General features: G+C 37.8%; 3 protein-coding genes across 4 annotated transcripts in view; 1 reads left to right on the forward strand and 2 right to left on the reverse strand.

Annotated features, from left to right (window-relative positions):
• LOC149658566 (vasopressin V1a receptor-like) overlaps positions 1 to 24358 on the reverse strand; it is a 121126-nt gene that overhangs the window by 84931 nt on the left and 11837 nt on the right. The gene's annotated exons all lie outside the window — the stretch shown is intronic.
• The window catches only part of LOC149658573 (G protein-coupled receptor dmsr-1-like), a 118685-nt gene that overhangs the window by 6419 nt on the left and 87908 nt on the right, over positions 1 to 24358 (forward strand). The window contains exon 2 of one of the 2 annotated variants that reach the window (XM_089844151.1): positions 2233 to 2422. The gene's annotated coding sequence lies outside the window, so the exon portion shown is untranslated. The remainder of the gene's footprint in view (positions 1 to 2232; positions 2423 to 24358) is intronic. The other variant, XM_089844152.1, reaches the window with a different exon arrangement.
• On the reverse strand, positions 9003 to 12443 carry LOC149658574 (uncharacterized). The gene is made up of 5 exons (XM_089844144.1): positions 12315 to 12443; positions 10777 to 12106; positions 10127 to 10213; positions 9304 to 10006; positions 9003 to 9238 (listed from the first exon to the last, which is right to left on the reverse strand). The coding sequence occupies exons 3-5, from the start codon at positions 10141 to 10143 to the stop codon at positions 9038 to 9040; spliced, it is 921 nt and encodes a 306-aa protein (XP_089700270.1). The 5' UTR covers positions 10144 to 10213; positions 10777 to 12106; positions 12315 to 12443; the 3' UTR covers positions 9003 to 9037.

The raw sequence follows: 24358 nt of genomic DNA on the forward strand, positions 1-24358 counted from the left end.
CTAAACACGATGTCATTCCTCAAAATCTGGATGGGTCTTTATATCCCCTTTAAAAGCGATAAAGCTGTATACGTAATACAAAGTTACGATAAATTTCTTTGTAGAGTAAATAAATTTGGACGAGAGAAAATAATCATATTCTTAAAAAGCACTTCAACAAAACTTAAAGCCAAAGTAACCCTGAGAAGCGAGAGTTAAGTTCATCGTAAATTTATAGAATAACTGCCAAGAACTTTGGTTCAAGGTTTCGGTTTGTTGTATACTATAAGACCGAAGAAGAAATTCCTTTCTTTGAAGAGTTAAGATTCTGGAAAAGAAAAGAATGGTGATTTAGAGCCTTCCCATATCTCACGGTCTCGTACGTCTTTAGGATAAACCGACTAAACAACAAATTTAGCGTACTGTCCTGAAAAGAAAATCGCATCCCTAGACTTTTTTGTTGTCTCGAAATGTAAGTATCGCGTGACGTTTCCAGGACAATAAGTTTGTAGAAAAAATAAATCTCTAACTATACAAAATAAATATAGAAGTTTATCAACTATAAAATCTGGTAAATGTTTTTTAAAACCGACACTGCCTAGACAAATCAAAAGGTCTATACCGCAGCCGCAATGATTTTAAAATGCTTGCACTAATTAATTAAAAGAAACGAAGATAAGAAACTGAAAAAACAATTTAATTTCTATGGTCCTACGATTCCTTAAATATATATATAATTCTAACTAAGCCTTGGTCATATTTAATGCCACGCAATCTTCCCAATATAAACCCAATTTAATTTCAGTATATATCTAAAAATCTACGCTTTGAATTTCACCTTTGTAATTTAAAACTATGTACTGTTTTCCCTCTAAAACTCGCGTAACACGCAAAGTACAGGAAGTAACGCGATATACGACATCCAGCTTCGGTACGCAGTCCTGTTAAATTGTAAAACTATACATAGCTAATAAGTTTAGTTGGTATCGAGGAACGCGGAGCCCGTGCATGCGTGGACCAAGGATTTTAAGAGACACGGCAAGCAAGCCGGGACCGTTTAAAATAAAGATAAATTATTCGGGAAAACCTCTGGAATGAAGATGACCATCCTTATCGGAAGGGCGCTTAAACGGAGAAATTTCAAGACAAACCCCCCCCCCCCCACTTATATAGGTATGAAAAGAAGAACATTATTTTGAAGTAAAGGCGTTACAATTCTGCGCGGGACTGGTACCTTTGAAGCCGAATTTAACGACGTTAAATCCATACTTATACTTCAGGTTAATGAACTTTTATATAGGAGTTTGTAGTATAGTAATATACATAGATAAGCTTAGTACTCTTAACAACTGAAAGGGGTAGACGGTTTGAAGGAAATGAAAATCAGAGGAATCTCGTTGCAATTTCGTTTCGAAAAGAACAATTTCAAAAAGGAAGAGGTATGGCTTGAAACAGCGCCGATAAATTGACGTTTAATTAGTGGAGAATGAATTAAAGAGAGAGCGAGAAAGAAAGGGAGAGAGAGAGAGAGAAACCAAAGATATTTAGGGGTGCTAGGCGCGAAATCGGGACTTCGTTGAAACATAAGTATATGCGTGCGACTATAAAATTTCATTGGCCAAGATAATTTATCTCTTTGATTAAGTAAGGCCGAATTTAATTTAAAACAATATATATAGAAATACCCGAGTATTATTAGGCATAAATATACGGTTAGAAAAATATATTGTTATAAATACTTTTGGTTTGAAATACACCAGTTCTTGGTATTAGGGCAAATGATGGACTTCTATTCTTTTAAAAAGGAACGAAATTTCTATTTTATAAAATGACACTTTAAATCTCCCCCGGAATTAAGGTGATGGAAGGGTTGATACAAAATATCCATGGATAAGAGGCGTTCTTCCAAAAGGTGGTTGGTTCAGTGTGGAATTAACCACATTAAGGGAGATTAGTTCGCGAGTAAGGAAGATAAACAACTTGTTTCGGGAAAATTTAACAGAAGGGATGGATTACTATGCAAAATTACGAATCGTACATTAGTAGACAGAAGTAAACCCTAGTAAATAATTTGTTTCGAAATCTATACTTTTCAAATCCTTTTAACTACTAATCAAGAACTCTTAAGAGTCTTAACCAAACTGAAATGTAGAAAAATTATACCAGGAGAAGAAAAAACACTAATGTTTGCTATACATTTACAGTAGTACTTTGGTTCTTAAAACTTCATTCCAACTATTTTTTTTCTTTTAGCAGATTTTTTGATAACCGGACCATTAAAAGTCGAGTAAAGAGAGAGAGGGAGCGAAAGAGAGATGCCAAGAAAGATGAGACGAGACGGACGTAAAGGGATCGATCGGTAGCCGCACCGCAGATGGATAGACGCAGCACGCAGACGACGGCCACCGCTAGCACCCGCTCTTAATAGCCAATGCAATATAAAGTACGTAGATAAGTTTTGACCATTTTTACCCTTTCACTCTATCCTTAGATATATACAGGGTGTTTCTGGGAAGCCTGCGTGCATAACCTGCGTACATAAATTAATGGGGTTGATGTTGAATCAATGTGTCCCTTAGGGGAAAATGGAGATAGAAGTTCCATTTTCGTCACAAAATCTATTTGCCTTAATTTATGCACGCAGACTTTTATCAAAAACACCCTGTACACAATATATACTATACTTTTACGCGATTTTACGTTTAATGAGCAAACCGAGGTATGTTATAACTTCGACCCTCAGAGCGTATCAAGCTGGGCGCGAGTGGAAAATATTAGAGACGTGAATGAGAGATAAAACTGATATAAAACCCATATGAAAACCTGGTTTCTTTCGCCAGCATGCAGTCAAAATTTAACAGGGGCAAGAAACAACGGAGTAACGATATCGTTGCTTTGGCAACCCTTTACGGACCTTAGGAACTTTCCCATCATTTTGGACTGATGTTTCTTACGCAATAACTTTTTTGTGGATTTATCCAAACCTATATATACACGCTTTAAAGGAAAAAATAAGAGAAGAGATGAAAGTACCTTAATTTTAATAGAATGCATAGATAGAAACAAATGTCGCTTGCCTATTAGGCCTAAATATTTTCGAGTCTAAACCTGGGTGTTGTAGGCCTAATTTGAGTATAGCCTTTGACTCCTCCGACAACGTATAATTATTCAATACGTATCTCTCGACTTTCTAGTTGAACAGTTTTCAAATAATACCGTCCGTTATTTACGAGTATTAGAGTCAGCGATAATTAAATCAATTAATTTAAGGTGGCAAAAGTCTACCGACCGGCAAAGACGCACTAACACACCTTACGAGGAAGGCATACAAATAACTCGGAAGGATTAATTTATACATCCAATATGGCCATAGAGAAAAGACGTGTGGAAAATTGGAGATAGCCGCGAGAACCCGAGCTAGGCTTATTTGAGGAAGAGCATTCCAAAAACAGAACTAAAATCAGGCGACAATACAATAAGGGATGAATCAAGATTTTCGAACATTTAGCTCCCTGGAGTTTGAGAGAGATGGTGGTAGTTCCAAGTTATTTGTATACGTTCCTAATTATACCTCTCGTATATAGCCATGGTCTTTAACTTGAAATTCTTGACAACGAAGATTGGGGCCAAACATAGTAACATAATACAAGTATAATTAATGTTAATTCAACGTTCAGCTAAATAACTAAGTAGGAATTCGATCTGGCATGGAAATTAAAGGTATACCTGATTATCGCAACGGTTTTGCATATATTGAAAATACGTTGCAGAGATTCGCAACTTTATATTGTTGACCTATTTTAATTCTATACCGTTGAACCTTCCAGCTATTGAACTATAACCAATAATATTAGCGCAATTTCTAATTACTAGGCTTAAAAACCTATTTCCTTGATTTTAATTTAAACTTCAAAGAAATAACAATTAGAACTTGCTAGGCCCGTATGGATCTGTAATTTTCATTTAAGCATTAAGAACAGGATAAATATTGTTTCCCGGGTCTAATTATCATTGCTTAAATCTAATCTGAAAATTAAGAGCAATTCCTCGAGCATGCACTGATGCAAATTAAAATTAACATTTTCTCAAGAGAAAAAAACCATAATTATTTCGATTAACGTTTTGTTCCGTAAGATTGCGTGAGAGAGAGAGAGCAAATGATTAAAAAAAATAAAAGATCAACTAAATCGAGGGTAAAGCTCGCGTAATCGGACTTTCTTTCCTAAAGAATAAAGACAATTGACGTACAGGTCTTTTTAAGTAACGGGGGGAAAAGACTCGTGTAGTTTTAAAGCTCCAGAGATTGGACCCTTATAGAAAAACTAAATAACTAAAGAGCAATTACGATACTATTCCACCCAAGGGACCTGCAGGAATCACTTTTTTTCACTTACAACAGCAGATCAGTAGAGGGAGGATTGAAACTAAAAGAACTGAGGATTAAACAAGGCGATAAAGATATACCTTCTTTAATATACCCATGCATTATTATAGAAGAAATTCTACGTTAGGAGATTGAAATAGGTCAGAATTATCATAGAACAAGTTGGGAAAACCAAAATATTACCTCTCCGAGTCAAGACGACTACTTACAAACTTATTTACCCAGATATGGAAATGTTTCTTAAGTTAAAATTTATGAAATATTAAAGCAGTATACAAAGCATAGCAAATTTACTGTAAATCAGACGACATTTTACATCCAATAATGATATACTTGTACACATTAAAATCATCCGATGGGGGAAAAACGGGTCATCGGCGTTTTATAAATGACGCTAGCCTAATAAAGCGTGCAAGGTACCAAGGCTTAACAAAAATTGTAGGATAACATATTTATAGAGATAGATAACAACTTTTATTATTAAAATTAGAAACTAACATATCTCTTAAAATTCTCGCGTGATCAACTGGTTTCACGCCAATTAAATAGCTATAGTCCCATAGAGCTATTTGTATTAATTCCTCCATAGTTTTTTCGCCAAGCTGAGAACTACGCGTTTTACGTCACGTTACCCAAAAAGCCGACTATTTTCTTTGAAGACCGCGCTAGCTCAGCGCTAAGCACCGTAACGTCAAAATTCAAAAACAAAATCCCTGGGCCGCGTTCAGCAACGCTGGGCTCTGCTGAACGCGGCCCAGATTTCCACCATGATAATAAAATGTAAGCCTAATTATTTAAAAGTGTATTTAACTTTCGGCTCACTCTGAACCGTTAATGTCTCTGCATACAGAAACGAAAACCAAACCCAAACGTTTACTTTTTGGTTCACTAGGCCTATTGACAAATAAGAGGTCATTTGACCAACATAGTAGCATTGTGCTTGTATTCACTGTGATTTTAGAAAGGATTATGCTATAAACAGATGTAGTATAGCTTAAGTAATATATAAACATCCATTTTAAATAATAATATTAAAAAAAATCTTTGGAATATCAAAATGAAATAGAGCTTTAAAGCTACAAAAGTACTAAATGCATCATAATTACGAAAAATATTTCCACATATTCACTTTATATTAAGGATAAAGGGAATATTATGGTTTCTTTACACATCAAAACAAAACGAACTTCTAACGCAGCGCACTACTGTAACAACGGACGGACACATACAGACAAAAACATAGACTGCTTTTAACTCTTTCCGTATTAATTTTGAATTGAGAAACAAGATTATCTTAAATATTAAAATAAATATAATTAATATTTAATATTTTCTTCGTTAGTTATTCGCCTTATTGAACGTTACATCGTTTTGAAAAAGAACAATTAAACATTCTTGAGAGACTTGACTAATATTGGCGTTTGAAATGAAGCATACGCCGGTTGCTTCGCCTTCATCAAATAGGTAGTATATAAGGGTGTCGAATCGCAGCTATGGATAAGAACAGCGCAATTGCGTGAACCTTTGGTGGAAGCCCCACCATTGGGAGGCCGGACGTTTCTCGTAACCCTGGCCGATCGCCGCGTATGTCTTAACCTTAAGGAGTAGAAGCCAGGTGTACAGACTGGTCTCCATGTGGGATGGACAAAAACAAAGACCAGAAGATGGTGGTGTTAGAAGCCAGGTGTACAGACTGGTGTCCATGTGGGATGGACAAAAACAAAGACCAGAAGATGGTGGTGTTAGATGCCAGGTGTACAAACTGGTGACCATGTGGGATGGACGAAAACAAAGACCGGAAAATGATGGTGATAGAAGCCAGTAAGTGCAGACTGGTGTCTATGTGGAATGGACAAAGACCACAAAATGGTGGTGTTTGAAGCCAATAAGTACAGATTGGTATTCATGTAGAATAGACAATTGACTAGTCAGATGAAGTAATAGTGGCCAGTTGATTTGTGGATAGATTCAAGTTTTGAAATTTCCGGGAACTGTGAATACGGTCCGGAAATAGCGAACACATTTGCTTCAATTCGGAAACTGCGAACACGGTCCCCTGGGGTGTAAGTCAATAACAACAGACAGACAGACAGACAGACACACACACAGACACGTCGAAATTAGAACCTCTCCGTGACATACGTCACTCGGAGAGGTAAAAACCTATTTTCAAAAGGAAGAATAATTTAACCCTTTTAACCATCTTGGAACGATTCGTGATCAGAAATACGTCTCCCCTTATTTTTTTTTTTTTTTAAATACCATTTTGTATCCGATTCATAACGTAAATTTTACTAAAAGCATCGCGTTGGATCCGCGTACGTGTCGTTTCTAAGAACAAAAAGGGAAAAAAAATTCACCACTGTCCCATGGGTATTTTATAGCGATAGCCAATTTACTAACACCTCTTAAGGGAGTGGTCATTGTTTGGGCTTCAAAATGGTCGTTTTTTATATGATTTGATATGTTCTTCGGGAGAAGGGCGTATTTTTGTGACAAATATATCGTTTTAGCTATGCGGGCTTGTATCATAACAAGGCGACTTTCAGGACGGATAGGTTTCCTCGAGTGTTGTGTGTGTGTGCTGAGTCTGATACACGAAAACCACGTATACTTTTACCTTAACTGGAACTGGTAAGGCCTATTAGAGAAAGCGTGAAATTTATTTTAAGAACAAGTCTCGAATCTAAGTTATAAAACACAGTCGCCTAAAGTACACTTGATCTTTATGAAAGCAAAACCTCACGCGTCACTCGTGGACTTGGGTCAATTTTGAACGAGTAGAAAGGTATACAGTGTTGACTTTTTTTTTCAATATATACACCCGAATGTTCCGCGAGATTTATCGTTGTTAAATATCGAGGGACCGTGCAAAAGGATTACGTGTAATCTGTAAAAGCCCTACCCGTCCACGTCAGCGCTTAATCGGTGTACGGGGAATGTGAGATTGATTAACTCCTTTATGTTAAATACAACAAGGAAACTACTTTTATATCCTAATTTTTGAAAGGACGGAAAACCCGGATCCGATTATATTGAGACGCGTGGGATTCTATTTCATTTATTTATTTGACTGTATTGGCGCCATGAAATGACGTCATATGGGTCAAGCGAGCTATCAAACTTGATGGTTCGTTGAACCCAATGGCCTAGGCGTTAAGAGCTATCTAATGGCGCTCCCCCACGCGGCAATCCAAGCTATTTGGGAAATTGGTAAGCCGAGGGTACGAACGGACATCGGGTAAGAAACAGAAACGATATCGGCTATCTTGACCTAATTGTATTGGCCGATTCGATTTTGCTCAATGCATTGGATACGTATTCTTTATACAAAAGCCAAAGTGTGTGGGATTCTTTGCATTACATCTTGTCACGACTTGCAGGGAAAAAGGAATGGGGTTCCCAAAGACCGAAATAGATAGTGGGATAGTGTGCCTCGGGAGCGATTTTTCAGACCGTTCCCTCCCCAAGAAGGCCGCGTGCCATGATGCCCACTTCCCATATATATTTCTGATAGCGGATAAAAAGCCAATTACAACGTGTCGCGCCAAGTGTTTTTATTCGAAAGGAATCGAGATTGAGAGCTAACAAGCTGCCCTATTCAACCTACTCGCAATTTAGTGAAAGTACATCGTTTCTTCGAATTAGTTAGATTTTTATCTTCACGTCCTGGATAACTTTCAAGCATTTAACACAAGTGTTAATTAGGATTCGTTTCATTATCGGGGTACAATAAAAGTGCCCAATTATATATTTTGTCGTTCTCAAATGGGCTCTTGTTAGATTTCGTAACATATGGAGCGGGAGTTGATACATATACACATGCACTGTAAAACAAGTTGGGAAAGCCAAAATATTACCTCTCCGAGTGGAGATGACTATCACTACCCCTTAAACAACCTAAATATATGCATCTATCGCTTTTTTTAATTATTTGCAAGTGCAGGAATTCAATTTTAAAATAGTCAATTGTTCAAGCCTTTTCAATATCTCTCAATTGCTGTGGAAACTCTACTCTCTTGCTATACCTCAACCGTATTCTTAGTCTACCAGTATGATTTGTATTCTTAAAGGGTATGAGAAGCTTCGTTTGAAAAAACCCTGATTTATATAGCAAAAGATAGAATTAATTACTGTGAATTCAAAAATATCAAGCTATTAATTCTCCGATTTCTAGTTATTTGGCAATATGCATTTGAAAATGCTTCATATGAAATTATTTGAAATCCACTTTTAAAAGTTTTTAAGAAAGGCTACAACGTTTTCTTGTTTTTGACGTCACGCACGCGAGATGGTGCCACTCTCTCCGCTATCAAAGCATGGACAGAGCGCGAGGCGCCTATAGCTCTCGCTCGCGGTCGCTCATATAGGTTTCCCCGTGTGATGTCATAAACCAACCGAACAAGCTGGGCAAGACAAAATTATTTATATATCGAAACTGAGTTTTCGTGATTTTCCAATGGATTTTAAAAATAGAAACTTTGGTTCAATTATATTAAAAACTTTATATTTTGAAAGTAGAGACTTGAAAGTGTAATATAATACCACTTTCGTGCTAAAATATGATATGAAATTGTAAGTTCCCATACCCTTTAAAACATGGACAATTGTTCTACGCGTTCAAAACAATATAAAGATGCACAGTGTAAATAATTTTTTATTCATCCACAAATATTATCCAAAAATATCCATCTTTTCATTTTCATTTTCATTACTGGAATCCAAAATGGTTTCCTCATTGTTACTTTCTAAAGTGGTACCTTCATCGTTTTGTGACGCCTCGTCGCCATTTTCGGATATGACATCGTTATTTGCTTTCGTGAAGGCTGGAATTGGGGGTGGTCCTGATTGGGAATGTCCTTCCGGACTTTGAGACTAGAAAAATAATGAAGTCAAGAGATTTTATTAGTTAAAAACAGATCCCAAACAAAATAAAATACCTGTTCAGAGGAGTACTGTTCTTCAATAGCATTTAAATGTGAATGGTCAACGTGAAAGTCTTCATTTTCGAACGCGTTTTCAGTTGTGATCTTTGCAACCGCACCCCTCAACTCTGATTGATTTTGAGATTTTGAAACTGATGATGACACAACACGACAATAAGGCGTTTTGGCAATTCTAAGTCTATTATTAGAATTGTCACGAGTACAGTCTCCAGCAAAGTGACCCCAGCTCCCACAATTAAAACATTGAACTCTTTTGGAGCTTGTTGACGAAGATAAACCTTGGGTTTCATTCCGTTCACCGTACTTTTCTTTGAAGAGTTTCTTTAGTTGTATTTCGCTTAGTGCTAAGGCATTAGTCAGTACAAATCTATTTGTTCTAAATTCAATTCTTGCCCCAAAACCGCAAAGGGTGATTGATCCTAACGTAACTAAAGCTTCATCAGTTGAAACTAACATTTTGTGTCCGCACAACACCTTCGTTTCCAACTCCAGGTCCACTAAAGTAACGCCTATACAATGGCTCACATCTTCCACCTTCTTGATGTTGTCAGTCAATCGTTGAAACGACAGTTCATTCATCTCATTCCAAACTTTTAAAGGTAATCTTGACAAATACCTGTCTGCCCGAATAAGACAATCGCAAACAACTTTCCCCTGGCCTACTTGTATTTTCAATAAATAAGGCGGTGTTTCGGTTCTATAAGAAATAAACATAAGATGAAATGCAACATTTATTGAAGCGATAGAATTCACAGAAAACGAGCGAAATAAAATAAACGATTATTAAATTAAATTGGTTTTATAAACCATTACAAACCTCAGCATTCGAGACATGTTCCTGCCACGGTGTTTATCCAAAGTGCGAGATAATTAATTCCACTGCAATTAAGGCGGATGTTTTGTTCTATAAACAAAATATAAGGCGAAAAAGTTACATCAACGTAATGGAAGCGATAGCTTTCAAAGAAAAAAATAAGCGAAATAAAAATAAACAAGAATTAAATAAGGATCTCAAAGGTCAGCATTAGAGCCATGTTCTTGTCAAAGTGTTCCTTGTTATTATCTATTATATTTGTAACTTATTTAACACAAGGGGTATTAGAGTTCTTGTTAAACTCTTCTTCTCAAAATTATAATTTTTATACGCATTCCCCCTATTAACATTATTTCTGCTTTACCATTCACTTAGTCTGTTAGCCTTGTTAGGTTTCATTTAATTAAACCGTAACCATGATCCCCAAATATATGCAAAAATACAAGATGACTTTTATAATTACAATAATGAATCACGCCAAGGCCTAAGATTGGAATTAAAAGGGCTTCCTCAACCTTTATAACATATATAAATAATGACTGTCTGGGCACTGGTCTGGGAAATGAAAAATATAAGCACACGTGGGAAAGAAGGTGCTGGGAAAACCCATATAGGAAAAAAAAACCAAAACACAAAGTAAAATTATCACTTACTAGGTCTATGATTGTTCAACCGATGTTTGTTGCTCAGATACGAAAGAAGGCAGTAGGCAGTAACCCTAAGTAGAGGGTTAAGTTGCATTTACTTGTAGTTTGAAAGTAAATTGATGGTGGTAGATCCGAATCGCAAAGACTAAGTTCCGTATCCGCAAAAAATTAGACTTGTCACTTGTGGTAAAACTCAACATAAGCCGAATACAAATGGCATCGTAAATGGTGCACTGAATCTTCGAACTAAACACATGTCTATTTATACGCGCCGAGGCTTGAGAGAGGTAAACTAACACGCAGCCCCTAGCGGACTGAACTGAAAACTCTTGGCGCGAAATTCGCGAATGGTAGATTGGCAGTTTAAAAATGGGGAGCGCTACACTTATAAAATACGTCGCATTTTTAGCATTAGAAAGTTTTCAAAATTATTTTAGGGATTCTACTCGTCGAAACGTCTAAAATCAAATAAAACATTAACAGTTTTAACGTAAGAGATATTTGTAAACCAAACGAAGTTAATACCGTAGTCTCTGGACAATGTATCTAGTAAACTTCCGTAACCAAGCAAGTTTATGATTTTACCGTCTTTGTAGGTGTTCAAATTAAATTAATATGTTTGTATTGTAAGTTAATTAAATCAACTCGCGTGTGGGTATCTTAGGAATTCTGTTGGATCTCTTAAAAGCTGATGCCGCGTATTAGATTTCGTGACCGGCAGGGAAGTTTCTTCGGCTGGCGATCTGCGAGGCGTTGAGATAGAAGGCGTGTAGGTTTCTGGGTTTGCTGGTGACCTGACCTTCGACCACTTGGGCCCAAGTACGTAGTAAAATAAAACTTAATTCGAACCATAAAAACCCAACATGCTTGTGTGGGAAAAAAGGTTCTGGGAAAACCCACATGGGAAAAAACCATAAATGACTTCGAACGTAACACCTATTTTGACTGACTAAACGCTAAAACGTTCTTAGCTGGCCCAAAAGATGGCAATTATCATGCCGCATAGTTCATAGAAAGATGCATTTGCTCTTAGTTCAAAAACTGTTGCATAAGTATATTAGCACCATAAGTTCCAAATTGCAAAGACTAAGACTCCAATCCCAAGAAATATTTGATTCTGGGCGTCAAGTTGGGCTCAACAACGGTTTAAAAAAGGTATATGCCGTTGCTATTTATTCATCCTCTCATAGACTGTTCTTCGTGGGACTCCAGATGTGGTCGTTTCTTTCGCTATGCCACGATCCTAAGTACAATATCTTCATATGGACCTATTTGACACTTGTACAATATTATAAGTACTGGACATTAATTTGTTGCTCTTTCAGTTTCGTCATTACTAAAATAATTTTAACCACCATTTGAATGTGCATTAGACACAGATGTCACAACATCATTTTAACGATTTACATAGCGGTTACATTCAAGTTTTATTTAGCCTAAGATAAGCGTTCAGATATTTGATAGAGTATTTCGCCAAAATAAATCGCTTCAATGATTGTTAACCATCCAAGTTGACACTATTACATACCTTATTTTCAACTTACTACAGAACTTTCCCTTGAGATGGGTCATACCACGTCAACGAACTGCTTCTATAGTAGACATCACACATCTATCAAGTATCAACTCCCACTATCAACTCCTAAAATGGGTCTCTTTACCTAGGATCCCAAGCCTAATTTGGGTTTCTTTATCTTGGATCCCAAGCCAAATTTGGGTTTCTTATCCTGGATCCCAAGCCAAATTTGGGTTTCTTTATCTTGGATCCCAAGCCAAATTTGGGTTTCTTTATCCTGGATCCCAAGCCAAATTTGGGTTTCTTTATCTAGGATCCCAAGCCTAAGCTATAGATTTAAGGACATCAGTATAGTATCACCACCTTTTGCATAATGCTACTATCCACTTTTGCATATCAAACTATTCATTTTTTAAAAATACATATGCCCTTGTGGTAAGAATAGTAAGTCTCTCTATAACAAGCTTCGTATCGGTCTCGAAATAGTTTATTACCAAAAGCCAAATCTAATTGGCAATGATAGTCAGTCGAATACTTTTGTTCCAGACCAGGTAAAAGACTTATCCCAAATGAATCAAAAAACGTGCTCAGTGCCGTTTTGCTTTTTAAGAAATTAATATTAAAATCTCCGACTACAACTGTTGGAATGGAAGAATCATATTTCATGTCAAACAAAGGGTTAAAGTCCTCAAACACAGTTCTCAAACTTGCTAAGGGAGATTTGTACAACAATACCACAGATATAAGTTCTCCTTCTATGTAAACATCTAACCAGCAACGTTCCACGTGAGAATTTTTAACAGGACTGTCGCTTCGTAAAACTCTAGTATCTATCTCTTTAACTTCGTTTTCAGGCGTCTCTCTTAAATATATGGACGAACCAAAAGCAACTCTGCGTGCCGTACTTGGCAAGTAAATACCACCTACTTCCTTAAACAATGGTACTCTAAAATCGTCCGTCTCTTTTTTCCATGTCTCAACAAAACATAACAACTGACTATTCATGATTACATTGTCTGCTAGAACATCTTCCAAATGAGCATTTAAAGACTGCACGTTATGTACATAAATGTAAACGGGATCATGCAAGAAAGGTAGTTCGATGCTTTTTGTGTCTCGCAACCTCTTAAGTTCCAATTCTACTAAGTTGTTTTTGGGTGAATTAGGAACTTTAAATTTTCCATCAATATATAAACCGGAAGCGGTTTTTGCTCTACTACAAGCCACATATAAATGCGCTCTTTCAATTTTTTTTGTAGCCTTACAATGAACAACTACCGACGAGTAAGTATCACCCTGACTTTTATGTATCGTAATGGCCTCAGAAACAACCAAAGGCAATTGTTTCCTAGAAACTGAGGCATTATTTTGTCTCCATTTTCTATTAAACGACTTTATGACCTTTTCAACAGGCGTCCACGAAGCGTTAATATTACTATCCAAATATAAACCATGACATTTTTGCCTCAACATTTTCCCAACTTTGGGATCGTCAAACTCCATCCATACCCTGAACGGGATTTTATCCCCGAGCCTATTTGTGCCGTACTCTATCTTTCTTAACCAACCGGTCGCCCCATTAGTTAGTCCGTCAGAGGTGTCAACATTGTTGGTCATCATATATCTCGCGCCACACGCAAGAGTCAATTGTTTGGGCAGACCATACGTATCAGACGTTGCTAACTTTTCAACTTGGGAAAGTATGTTATTTTTAACTTCACTACTAAGATCACCATTGACAACATCTACTGAAACCGAAACAGCCTTTTCCGTATTCATGTTTAAAAGCTTATTTTGATTGAATTGGTTTACTTCCGCGTTAGTGGCGAAAAGATGTATCGCTTCTTTTGGGGGTACACGCTCAGGCGTTACCTCCAGACTACTAAAGAAATCAATATCATTTTGAGTCATACTTCCCACAGCCATTCTATTTAAAGCTTCAGCAAATATTTTATCATCTCTCTGTCTCATAATTTCCTCAAGTTCGGCAAATTCAAATTGCTCCCATATTGGGTTACCAATTAACGACGCGTAAGGATTATCTTTCTCACTTTGACCTTGAAATGCGAAATGATCGCAAACTGGTCTCAATTGGTTAAAGTCTCCAACTAGAAAGACAGACACACCACCAAAATAATCAGGACAACCCATAATCTCTTGTAACCTAGCGTTTACCCGATTAAACACTTTCGCTCCAACCATTGAAATTTCGTCAATTATTACTAGTTTTACTTGACCATAGAGTAACCTGCATTTATGAAGTGTTTCACCAAATTGGCTAACGGGTAAACTAAAAGTACTGTGCAAAGTTGCCCCACCTATGTTAAAGGCAGCCTTGCCAGTAGGTGCGCAACGAATTACTTTCGCTTCCGATGGATTACTCCCAGGTTGTTTGTTGTAAAACCTTGACACAGATTCAAATATAGCACTAATCAAAAGACTTTTCCCCACACCAGCGCCCCCTGTAACAAAGAGGCGCAACGGAGTTTCTTTGCTTTTTACATGATACAAAACATGGTAATATATCTCTCTTTGTTTTGAATTCAATTTTCTAAGAAGGGCGTTGTACTCAGAGTCATTAATTAAGGTAATTGACGGAGCAACAGTATTTTCGGCATTGCCATCAATAATTTCTCTATTAATATTTCCTACAGGTTCTTGAACCGTATTAATTAAAAAATCGGAATCATCCATAGCTAAAGATCTATCAACTTCATTTCTATGTTCTAATTCAGGCTGGATATTAGTAACATCCACTTGAATTTCTCCATTTTCAAAATCTGCTACAGCCTGTTCCACGGCCGCTTCGTCAATTTCATTGTGAAATTCTTTCCTAACTTCATTAATAGTTTCGTGACAAAGCTCATATTCTGATTTCATATCCTTTGTCAAAATATCATTACTTTCATCGCGCCAAGGCTTAAACAACATTAATTGTTCACGATAATAGTTATCGGGATCTTTTTCTAAATTGAATCTTCTGTACCTAATTATTTTAGCACGGCCACGTTTCCTAATAAACCCTGATTCATCTTTAAGTTTCAGCCATTTACCACAAGCTTCAACTTCATTGCTCTCTCCTTCATCAACATGATCGTGGGCGGCTTTAGTCACTCTACGGGCTTTGGAATATTCGTACCAGGCACCAAATTGAGCTAACGTTATTGCCTCTAGTTCCTCTGGCCTTTGAACATAATGTTCTAGCATCCCAGAGGCAAAAACGTCATTACTGTCTGCTGGTAGTTCTTCAAGTTCAGATTGACTCTTAAGAATGTGTACACGATTTTCAGGGGCATTGGTGTTTATAAAAACACAGGCGCGACTGCACCTGGACACAGGAATTTGTAAACCACAGTAAGCCGCTTCCTGAGCGCTTACCTCGTGGGCATTCAAGAACTGATTAGCAATTAGTTTCAACTTCTGTTTTACTGAACATTTATCATTTTTTGCCTGTTTAGAAGCTTCGCGCAGAAGCAAAGACATCCCTCTTTGAGACTTGCCTATATATGATACAATATACATAACCAGTGCGTAAGCATCAAGAACGAATTGAATGTCCATATTCGCCTGCCAAAGACGCAAAGCGCACGGATTGTAAGGATTAACTCTAGTATCTTTAGGGTGTCTTTTCAACAAAACTGTTTTCCTTTTGAGGTCATAAGTAACGGCAGAAATATACTCGTCTTCAGTTATACGCAACTTAGCTAGCAACTCCTCAAAACTATCTACCCAAAACTCTTTTTCTTTCGATTGCAACATCTCATACAATTTCTTTGACCTTTCCTTACATCTGAGTTCTTCCTGTACGCTACCAGGCTCTCTTAAACCAGGGTCGTAAATTATGGTTCTGGGCATAGGTGGAAACGGGATTCCAAAACGACAAACGGAATTATTATCGACCTTCTTTCTACACGTCGTTGTGTGTTTGTGAATTTGTAATCGTGTTAACAAATCTAAATGTTCGTCATTGTGCTCAGCAGCACAAGAAATAACGTTATCAATAAATTCCTCTACTTCCTTAACATTTGAGAGATCATTTTTAAGTTTTGGAGCATCTTTTATCCAAATCAAACCATGTTGGTGGGGCGAACCTCTTTGCTGTATTTCAACTCTAAAATAATAGTCTTCTATAACGCCAAGAGGACCTAATTTCTGTAAAGCCTTAAGCAAAGCCCGAAAACGGTGGTCAAAATATCTAGCGCAAGTCACAGGATCATCCTGAATCAGTTTTGCCCTTTCAGAAAAACTTAAATTGTTAATATCATCGTTAGGTAAACTCTCCTGCCCAGAGGTTAGTCTCAAAATATTCAGTAGCTCAGGCCATTTACTTTCGGCAGCAGAAAACGTTATGAAAAAGGTAGCCGTACCAAGCTGTCTAATCATACCCATCAATTCCTTTTGTCTGTGTTGCCAATAAGAAGGCGAGCTCTGTAGTCTTTCTAAAACCCTAAAACCATCATCCTGCTTAATTAAAGCATCAAGAGAACCTGCAGAGGCTAAAAGTCCAGCAGTATATATCGACCCATCTGTTCTTTTAGTTTTCCTCATGCAAACCTGTATAGATTGACTAACTTTCAAGGTTTCCAATTTGACAAAAGAGTAAAACAATTTCGAAGGATTTTTAGCACAGCGCCTATCAATATTACGAAGCTCCCATTTAAAAATATCACCAAAACTTCCCTTAACCTTAAGGTTCATTTTTTGACCTACGTAAATGCTCGGGAATGACAATTCTTCCGCATCCTCGTCAAAGAGTAAAGACATTGGGGTTTGACCTTCACCGGGAGCAAACTTAACATGCATGGTATTACTTGGCAAAAAATTACTTAAAGAAACTAATAATGTGTCTTGATTCCCAACTGTTAACGAACTACTTTCGTTAGGTTCATTCCACATATCATCGCTATCATTCTCTGCGTTTATTGGCGCTACTGGATTATCTCCTGAAACATCAACTTGATTTACCTGACGGTCATTTTCGTCAACAATAAATTCAAGTTCTTCAGGAATGGGGTCTAATATGTCACTCTTAACGGTAATTCCATGTTTAACATACAAAGGCGTTTTTACCAGAACGTTAAGGGCCTCTAAAATGACTTTGGGTCTCACAGTTTCGTACAAATAGGGTGTGTTATACTGCATTCTTCTCATAAACTCAATTTGAATAGTATCCGTGTTTCGAGGTAACCTGGGTAAAACCGAGGCGGTGGACTCTACATTTATAGGGACGTTAACCACATTTCCTTTAATACCACGTTGTTGGTCACACCCTAACCTTCGTATTTGCATGAATGGTATTCGTGGTGATATCATTCTTTCTTCTAAATTACTTATGTTTCTTAATTGCGCAGGTATTTCAGGAAACACAAATCCATTTTCCCTTGAAAATTTTGGAATTTGCTTTCTCTTAACGCTTTTATTACAAGTACTACACAAAAATATTTCATCATTCAACTCTCTTTGTTCAATACCAGGGACTGACAAAAAATCTATGGACTTTACAATGGTGCCAGATGACTTAAAAAAAAGATTTGAACATCCTTCACACGGCCACGTTGGGCCGTCTTTAATGCTATCAAAATAGGTCTGCTCTAAAACCGAGGGGTTTGCTCGCCTATCTGCGGCTGAAGATCTATTTCTAGAACGTTCAGACGTTCTAAAACCTATATCTTCACGCCTGGCAGCCTTAGCCGTCTGGTTTCTATCACGTTCAGTGTCTCTATACTCGGGATCTTGGCGTCTAGCCGCCATACCTGCTTGGTTTCTATCACGTTCAGTGTCTCTATACTCGGGATCTTGGCGTCTAGCCGCCATACCTGCTTGGTTTCTATCACGTTCAGTGTCTCTATACTCGGGATCTTGGCGTCTAGCCGCCATACCTGCTTGGTTTCTATCACGTTCAGTGTCTCTATACTCGGGATCTTGGCGTCTAGCCGCCATACCTGCTTGGTTTCTATCACGTTCAGTGTCTCTATACTCGGGATCTTGGCGTCTAGCCGCCATACCTGCTTGGTTTCTATCACGTTCAGTGTCTCTATACTCGGGATCTTGGCGTCTAGCCGCCATACCTGCTTGGTTTCTATCACGTTCAGTGTCTCTATACTCGGGATCTTGGCGTCTAGCCGCCATACCTGCTTGGTTTCTATCACGTTCAGTGTCTCTATACTCGGGATCTTGGCGTTTAGCCGCCTTAGCCGCCTGGTTTCTATCACGTTCAGTGTCTCTATACTCGGGATCTTGGCGTTTAGCCGCCATACCCGCCTGGTTTCTATCACGTTCTTTATCTCTAAATTCGGGATCTTGGCGTTTAGCCGCCTTAGCCGCCTGGTTTCTATCACGTTCAGTGTCTCTATACTCGGGATCTTGGCGTTTAGCCGCCATACCCGCCTGGTTTCTATCACGTTCTTTATCTCTAAATTCGGGATCTTGGCGTTTAGCCGCCTTAGCCGCTTGGTCTCTATCACGTTCTTTATCTCTGAATTCGGGATCTTGGCGTTTAGCCGCCTTAGCCGCTTGGTTTCTATCACTTTCCCTATACTTTGGATCTTGGCGTTCAGTAGCCTTACTTAACTGATTTCTTACACGTTCGCTTGATCTATACCATTCATCAACCCTTTTTACTTTCTTGGTAAATATTCCACCCTGATTTTCAATTTCACAATTTGACTCATTCTCTCGCTTTTTCCCCTTACCTAGCGACTCCCTCTTACTGCATTCTTCATTTTGTCTCAAGATTCTTAATCTTTCTAACGGATAGACATTACCATGGGACGTACAAGGTACTTGTTCATCGCTTTCGATGATTTCACTAATATTAGCATTAACATTTTGTACATTATTGGGTTCCTTATTAATAGATATGCCTACGCCTAGAGTACTTTCAATAGAACATTTATTTAATGCATTATCTTTCGTACGATCATGGCCAACTGGCCTCGTGGTAGGACCAACATTTTGTGTGCTAGAACCTGCTCCCGAAAGAGACTTTTTTTCCGCGGCTAAAGCTCTTCTCCTTTCATTTTCGCGTTTCCTAAATTCGGGATCTGACCTTTTTGCCCTCATTCTTTCCCTTGCCTTTCGTTTTCTGATTTCCTCTTTACTTAAATTATTATCTTCCTCCATTTACTTATTAATCAGTTAAATACTCACAAAGGTTGGCAAAATCAATCTCCTTAAATACTCACACAGGTTGGCAAAATCAATCTCCTTCAGTAATACGTAAGGCTTAATTATATTATTTGCCGAACAAAATTAATCGAGCAAATTTAACACTTAACTTCTTCCTTCGAAATTCTATCAAAGAATGATTCAACTGTTTAAAAAAAGGTTTTTTTCGCAAATAGGGCGCTATCATATCAACCGCAATTCCGTCATATTTAAAAAATATACATGGCCAACACTTTTTTAGACACAATAGTGGAAGTTTTAGTCTCATTTAAAACATGTAAAACAATTATCTCATCTACAAATAGCTTACACATGTCTTTTTTTACCAATATCTAGCCGTTTGGATTTTTCTAAAGCAATCTTACCACCAAAATATTTTTTGATATAGAATAAATGTTCTATGTTCTTCATTTTTGAAAATATATTTTTTAGCGTTTGTAATGATTACTCTCTACACCTACACTAATCTAACAAGGAGTATAAATCCACTAGTGGAAGCGGTGTTTTTATTGAAAATATATTTTTTAAGCATTAAATCTAACTGGGAGTAATATGAAAGGAGTAGAAGCTTATCTGTCTTAGGAAATATGAAATTTTATCTTAACAGTTCGTTAAATCATAAGTTTATAACGAAAAAACGCGGAAGGGGAAAACGAGCAGACAACAACGATTTTTGGGGGTAGAAGGTTAAGAGCGCCATCTGTCGTCCGTGCCAAAGTTGAACTTCCACTCGAAGGCAATGGGAAAGTGGATAAAATAATGCCATCAGCTATTTGACTGCGTCGATATATTTAACGACTTGACCCATGACATGCCCTTAACACTGGCTTCTATGAATCCTATTTATTCTTGGATGCTAGGAAACTTGGTAGACGTAACAGTCTGTACCAAGTACCCAAGCATCCTTCAATAAACGCCTGGCAACATTGTGGTACGCATGGTACAACTAAAAAATAGGATGTGTATTTATCTTAAACGGTAACAGTTGACAAAGACTAATTGTATTTACCTTTAGTGGACAAGCAACGTTTCACTATTTTGTGGTTTTGAAAATGCATAGCTTGGCAACACTGTCACTTGTCCCGCGAATCGGCGTATGGGTTTTCCATCTTGAAGGAGAGAGGAATGGAGTGGAAACCCCCATACCTATAGCGTTGCCTATGTACCCCCACCTACGGCACCGTAGTCCTCCCAGCATTCTCAGCGGTTAGGTAGGGTCGTACTGGACAAAATTGTAAAGGGCGCTCCCTCTATCCATTGCCGAAAATATTATCCGTATTTTCATTTTAATAGAGCTATTTCAGTGGGAGAAAAATTTCGTCTGCTACGAAAATTGGGCCTGCCTTTGAGTGTAGGGCGGACATTTTGTGAGGGTTTTCTCTATGGGCAAATAGCATTGGTGACGTAGCCATTACCCCCATACCTATAGCGTTGCCTGTGTACCCCCACCTACGGCACCGTAGTCCTCCCAGCATCCTCAGCGGTTAGGTAGGGTCGTACTGGACAAAATTGTAAAGGGCGCTCCCTCTATCTATTGCCGAAAATATTATCCGTATTTTCATTTTAATAGAGCTATTTCAGTGGGAGGGGGGGAATTTCGTCTGCTACGAAAATTGGGCCTGCCTTTGAGTGTAGGGCGGACATTTTGTGAGGGTTTTCTCTATGGGCAAATAGCATTGGTGACGTAGCCATTACCCCCTCTGAAATAGCTCTATACAGAGAAAAAGAAATTATTATGGTTTTGAGAGGAGCTTCTCATTTTGGTTGTTGTTTAAAATATAACGCAATGCACGGGCCTAGATACATATAGCAGGCAATGAATAAAATATATCGCAATGCACGGGCCTTGATAGATAGAGGAGGCAATGTAGGAAACATAACGCAATGCACGGGCCTTGATAGATATAGGAGGCAATGTAGGAAACATAACGCAATGCACGGGCCTTGATAGATATAGGAGGCAATGATTTAACGACTTCGGTACTTGGGTTTATCTTTAATATTTAAATAAATATAATTATTTTTAATTATTTTAATCGCCAGCAAATAACTTTAAAAATAGTTAAATCGTTTAAAATAAAGTTGTTCATAATATCTTTCGAAACTTTGCTAATATTGACGTTTAAAGTGAAGGGTACCCTTCTTGCCCGCTTTCTTCAAATTTTGGGGTATATATACGATCCGTTTCCATTATAATAATAGATAAAAACGCATTCGCGTGAACCTTTGGTGGAAGCCCTGCCATTGGGAGGCTAGACGTTTCTCGTAACCCTAGCTGATCGCCGCGTATATCTTAAAACCAAATAATAGATAAAAACGCATTCGCGTGAACCGATGGTGGAAGCCCTGCCATTGGGAGGCTAGACGTTTCTCGTAACCCTAGCCGCTCGCCGCGTATATCTTGAAACCAAACGATGACGAAGGAAGAGAAGCCAGAATGGACTGACTGGCGTCCATGTGGAATGGACAAAGACCTGAAGATGGTGGTGCATAGAAGCTGGTGTCAATGTGGAATTGACGAAGAACAGAAGATAGTGGTGCATAGAAGCTGGTGTCAATGTGGAATTGACGAAGAACAGAAGATGGTAGTGCATAGAAGCTGGTGTCAAGGTGGAATTGACGAAGAACAGAAGTTGGTGGTGCTTGGAAGCAAGCACGTACAGACTAGTGTCCATGTGGAGTGGACGAAAACCAAAGCTGGTGGTGTTGGAACTCAAGTAGAATAGCCAGAGGAGACAAACCCAAATTTCCGTGAACTGTCAATGCAGTCCGGAAATTGGGAACACGTTTGCTCCGATACGCAAACTGCGAACGCGGTCACGTGGGGTCTGACAGACAGACACACAGACACACAGACACACACACACACACACACACACAGACAGACACGGCCGGTGTAATACCTCTCCGTGACATACGTCACTCGGAGAGGTAAAAAATTGGATTTTGATGTGGTGTATTTGTACCCTTAAAGGTATTTTCTTAAAAAAACACCTTAAGGTGTTTATTCTAACCCTATAGGGTGTCAAATAATTTGTAAATATTTTATGTTGTGGAGGGTGTTTATTTATACCTCAAAAGGAATTTTTTACTTGAAAGTCACGTGCGCACGCGCCATCGTGAAATAAATTCCCGCGCGTCGCGTGCCATATTTTTTTAACCCTAAAAATTTCAAACTAGGCTTAGCGACACTCATTTAAGCGACTACGTCCATTTGAAAATTAGTTACGCTCACAAGTCCAACCAAGGTAATAATTATGTGTAATACATTAATATAAACTGTGTGAATTTTAAAAATGTTTCCTATTTCAGACTTGTTTGAATCAGGAGCCATAAAAACTAAAGTTCTGACTAACGGATCTCATCCTTTAAAGTAAGGCAAGCCTTTGGCCAGTTAATTTTAATTTATTCTCTATTTTCAGCCATCAGAAGGCAACTTTTCCGTTTACACTTAGCATTACAAAAAATCATTACTGATGGATTAGTTCATGAATCACAACTTAAGTGATGTGAAATTTTGAAACAGCTGAAACCCAGGTTGGTATGAATTTAGGTATTTTCCACGTAAGATGTGAATGAAAAGAATTGTGGTATTTGGTCAAAAATGATAAAGTTTTAGGTAAGTTGTAAGTAGGGATGCACCGATATGGGTACAGCCGATATATCGGCCGGCCGATATATCGGCCGATATTATCGGCCCATAAAAAAGTAATATTTCTCCATGAATATCGTTTCCAAGAGTAGAATCAACATTATTTAGGACCATTTACGTTTTTCCTTTGTTTTATTAGAGACATGTTTCACATCTCTTTCGTTTAATGTGGTACCGCTACATTATTTTAGCCTTAACCCCCTTCCTTAAAAAGTTGTGTGGTCTAATTTGGTTTTTAGTAAAAATACAGCTCCGTTCTTTGTTCAACAAGAAGTAGCGTTATAAGCAAAATTTTGGACCACAAGTGAAAAATTCAGAGTGTACATTAGTGACACGTACCAAACGCATTAGAGAGCGTCAGTGTCGACTTCGATTGTTTGTGGGAGGTATGGGAAACTAGGGAAATTATTTACTCATAGTCGTGAACAACGGGATAAAACTGAGATTCTTGCATTTTTAAAGGGAAATTTGAAATTTGGGGAATAAATTAGTTGTGATATGTTTCAATTAGTATTCATTGAGTACCTTATGTCTTGTCAAATTTTTCCCTGAAATATCGGTTTACATGAAGCCGATATTGGCCGATACCGATATGAAAAAAATAGGCCGATATATCGGCCGATATACCGATAACCGATATATCGGTGCATCCCTAGTTGTAAGTACATCCATAAGTTTTTGGAGTCCCGTTTTCCCTGACAAATCCAGGTTTTCCCCATATATTTCTCTGGCACCACCAAATAACTCCACAGGTTTTTTTTGAGTAATAGTTTCAGGATGTATTTTAGAGTGGAGTAATCTTCTAGCCTCACGAAGTTGCTTGAATTTTACTGAAAATTTCCCTCAGTTTTTAGTCAAAAATTTATTTTCCTGACATGTCCAGGTTTGTATGAACCTGATATGTAAAATTTCATGGAATGCTTACAAAAGATACAGTAAATAGCAGTCATAACATCATGCCTTTAAAATGGAATCTTGTTGTGTAATGTTCTAGAGTGTTGTAACAGGAAAGGATTAAATTTAAATGTGAGTTTGAAAATGTCTAAAAACGGCGGTTTGATATTTTAAGATAATTTTAAATCAGTTCTATAATATTTTCATTGCAGGGTTATATTAATCGTGATGACTTCAACTGAATAATCTTTATTAAGTCAAAAAAGGTCGACCAACTATTCAAGCGGTTTATAATATCTGTTTCTGTGGTGGAAATTTTAGTACAAATGTAACAAAGTCATCTTTCTGTAATCAAATAT

This window comes from Phalangium opilio, unplaced genomic scaffold, assembly GCF_054372755.1.
Source record: "Phalangium opilio isolate 3A_F unplaced genomic scaffold, DU_Popi_V2 ptg000075l_1, whole genome shotgun sequence".
NCBI classification, from domain to species: domain Eukaryota; kingdom Metazoa; phylum Arthropoda; class Arachnida; order Opiliones; family Phalangiidae; genus Phalangium; species Phalangium opilio.

Bases quoted from the DNA above. Each gene is read 5' to 3' on its own strand.
- LOC149658574 (XM_089844144.1), bottom strand. The intron at 9,239-9,303 runs GTATTTTATTTT...TTATTTTTCTAG, and splicing joins AACAGTACTCCTCTGAACAG to TCTCAAAGTCCGGAAGGACA.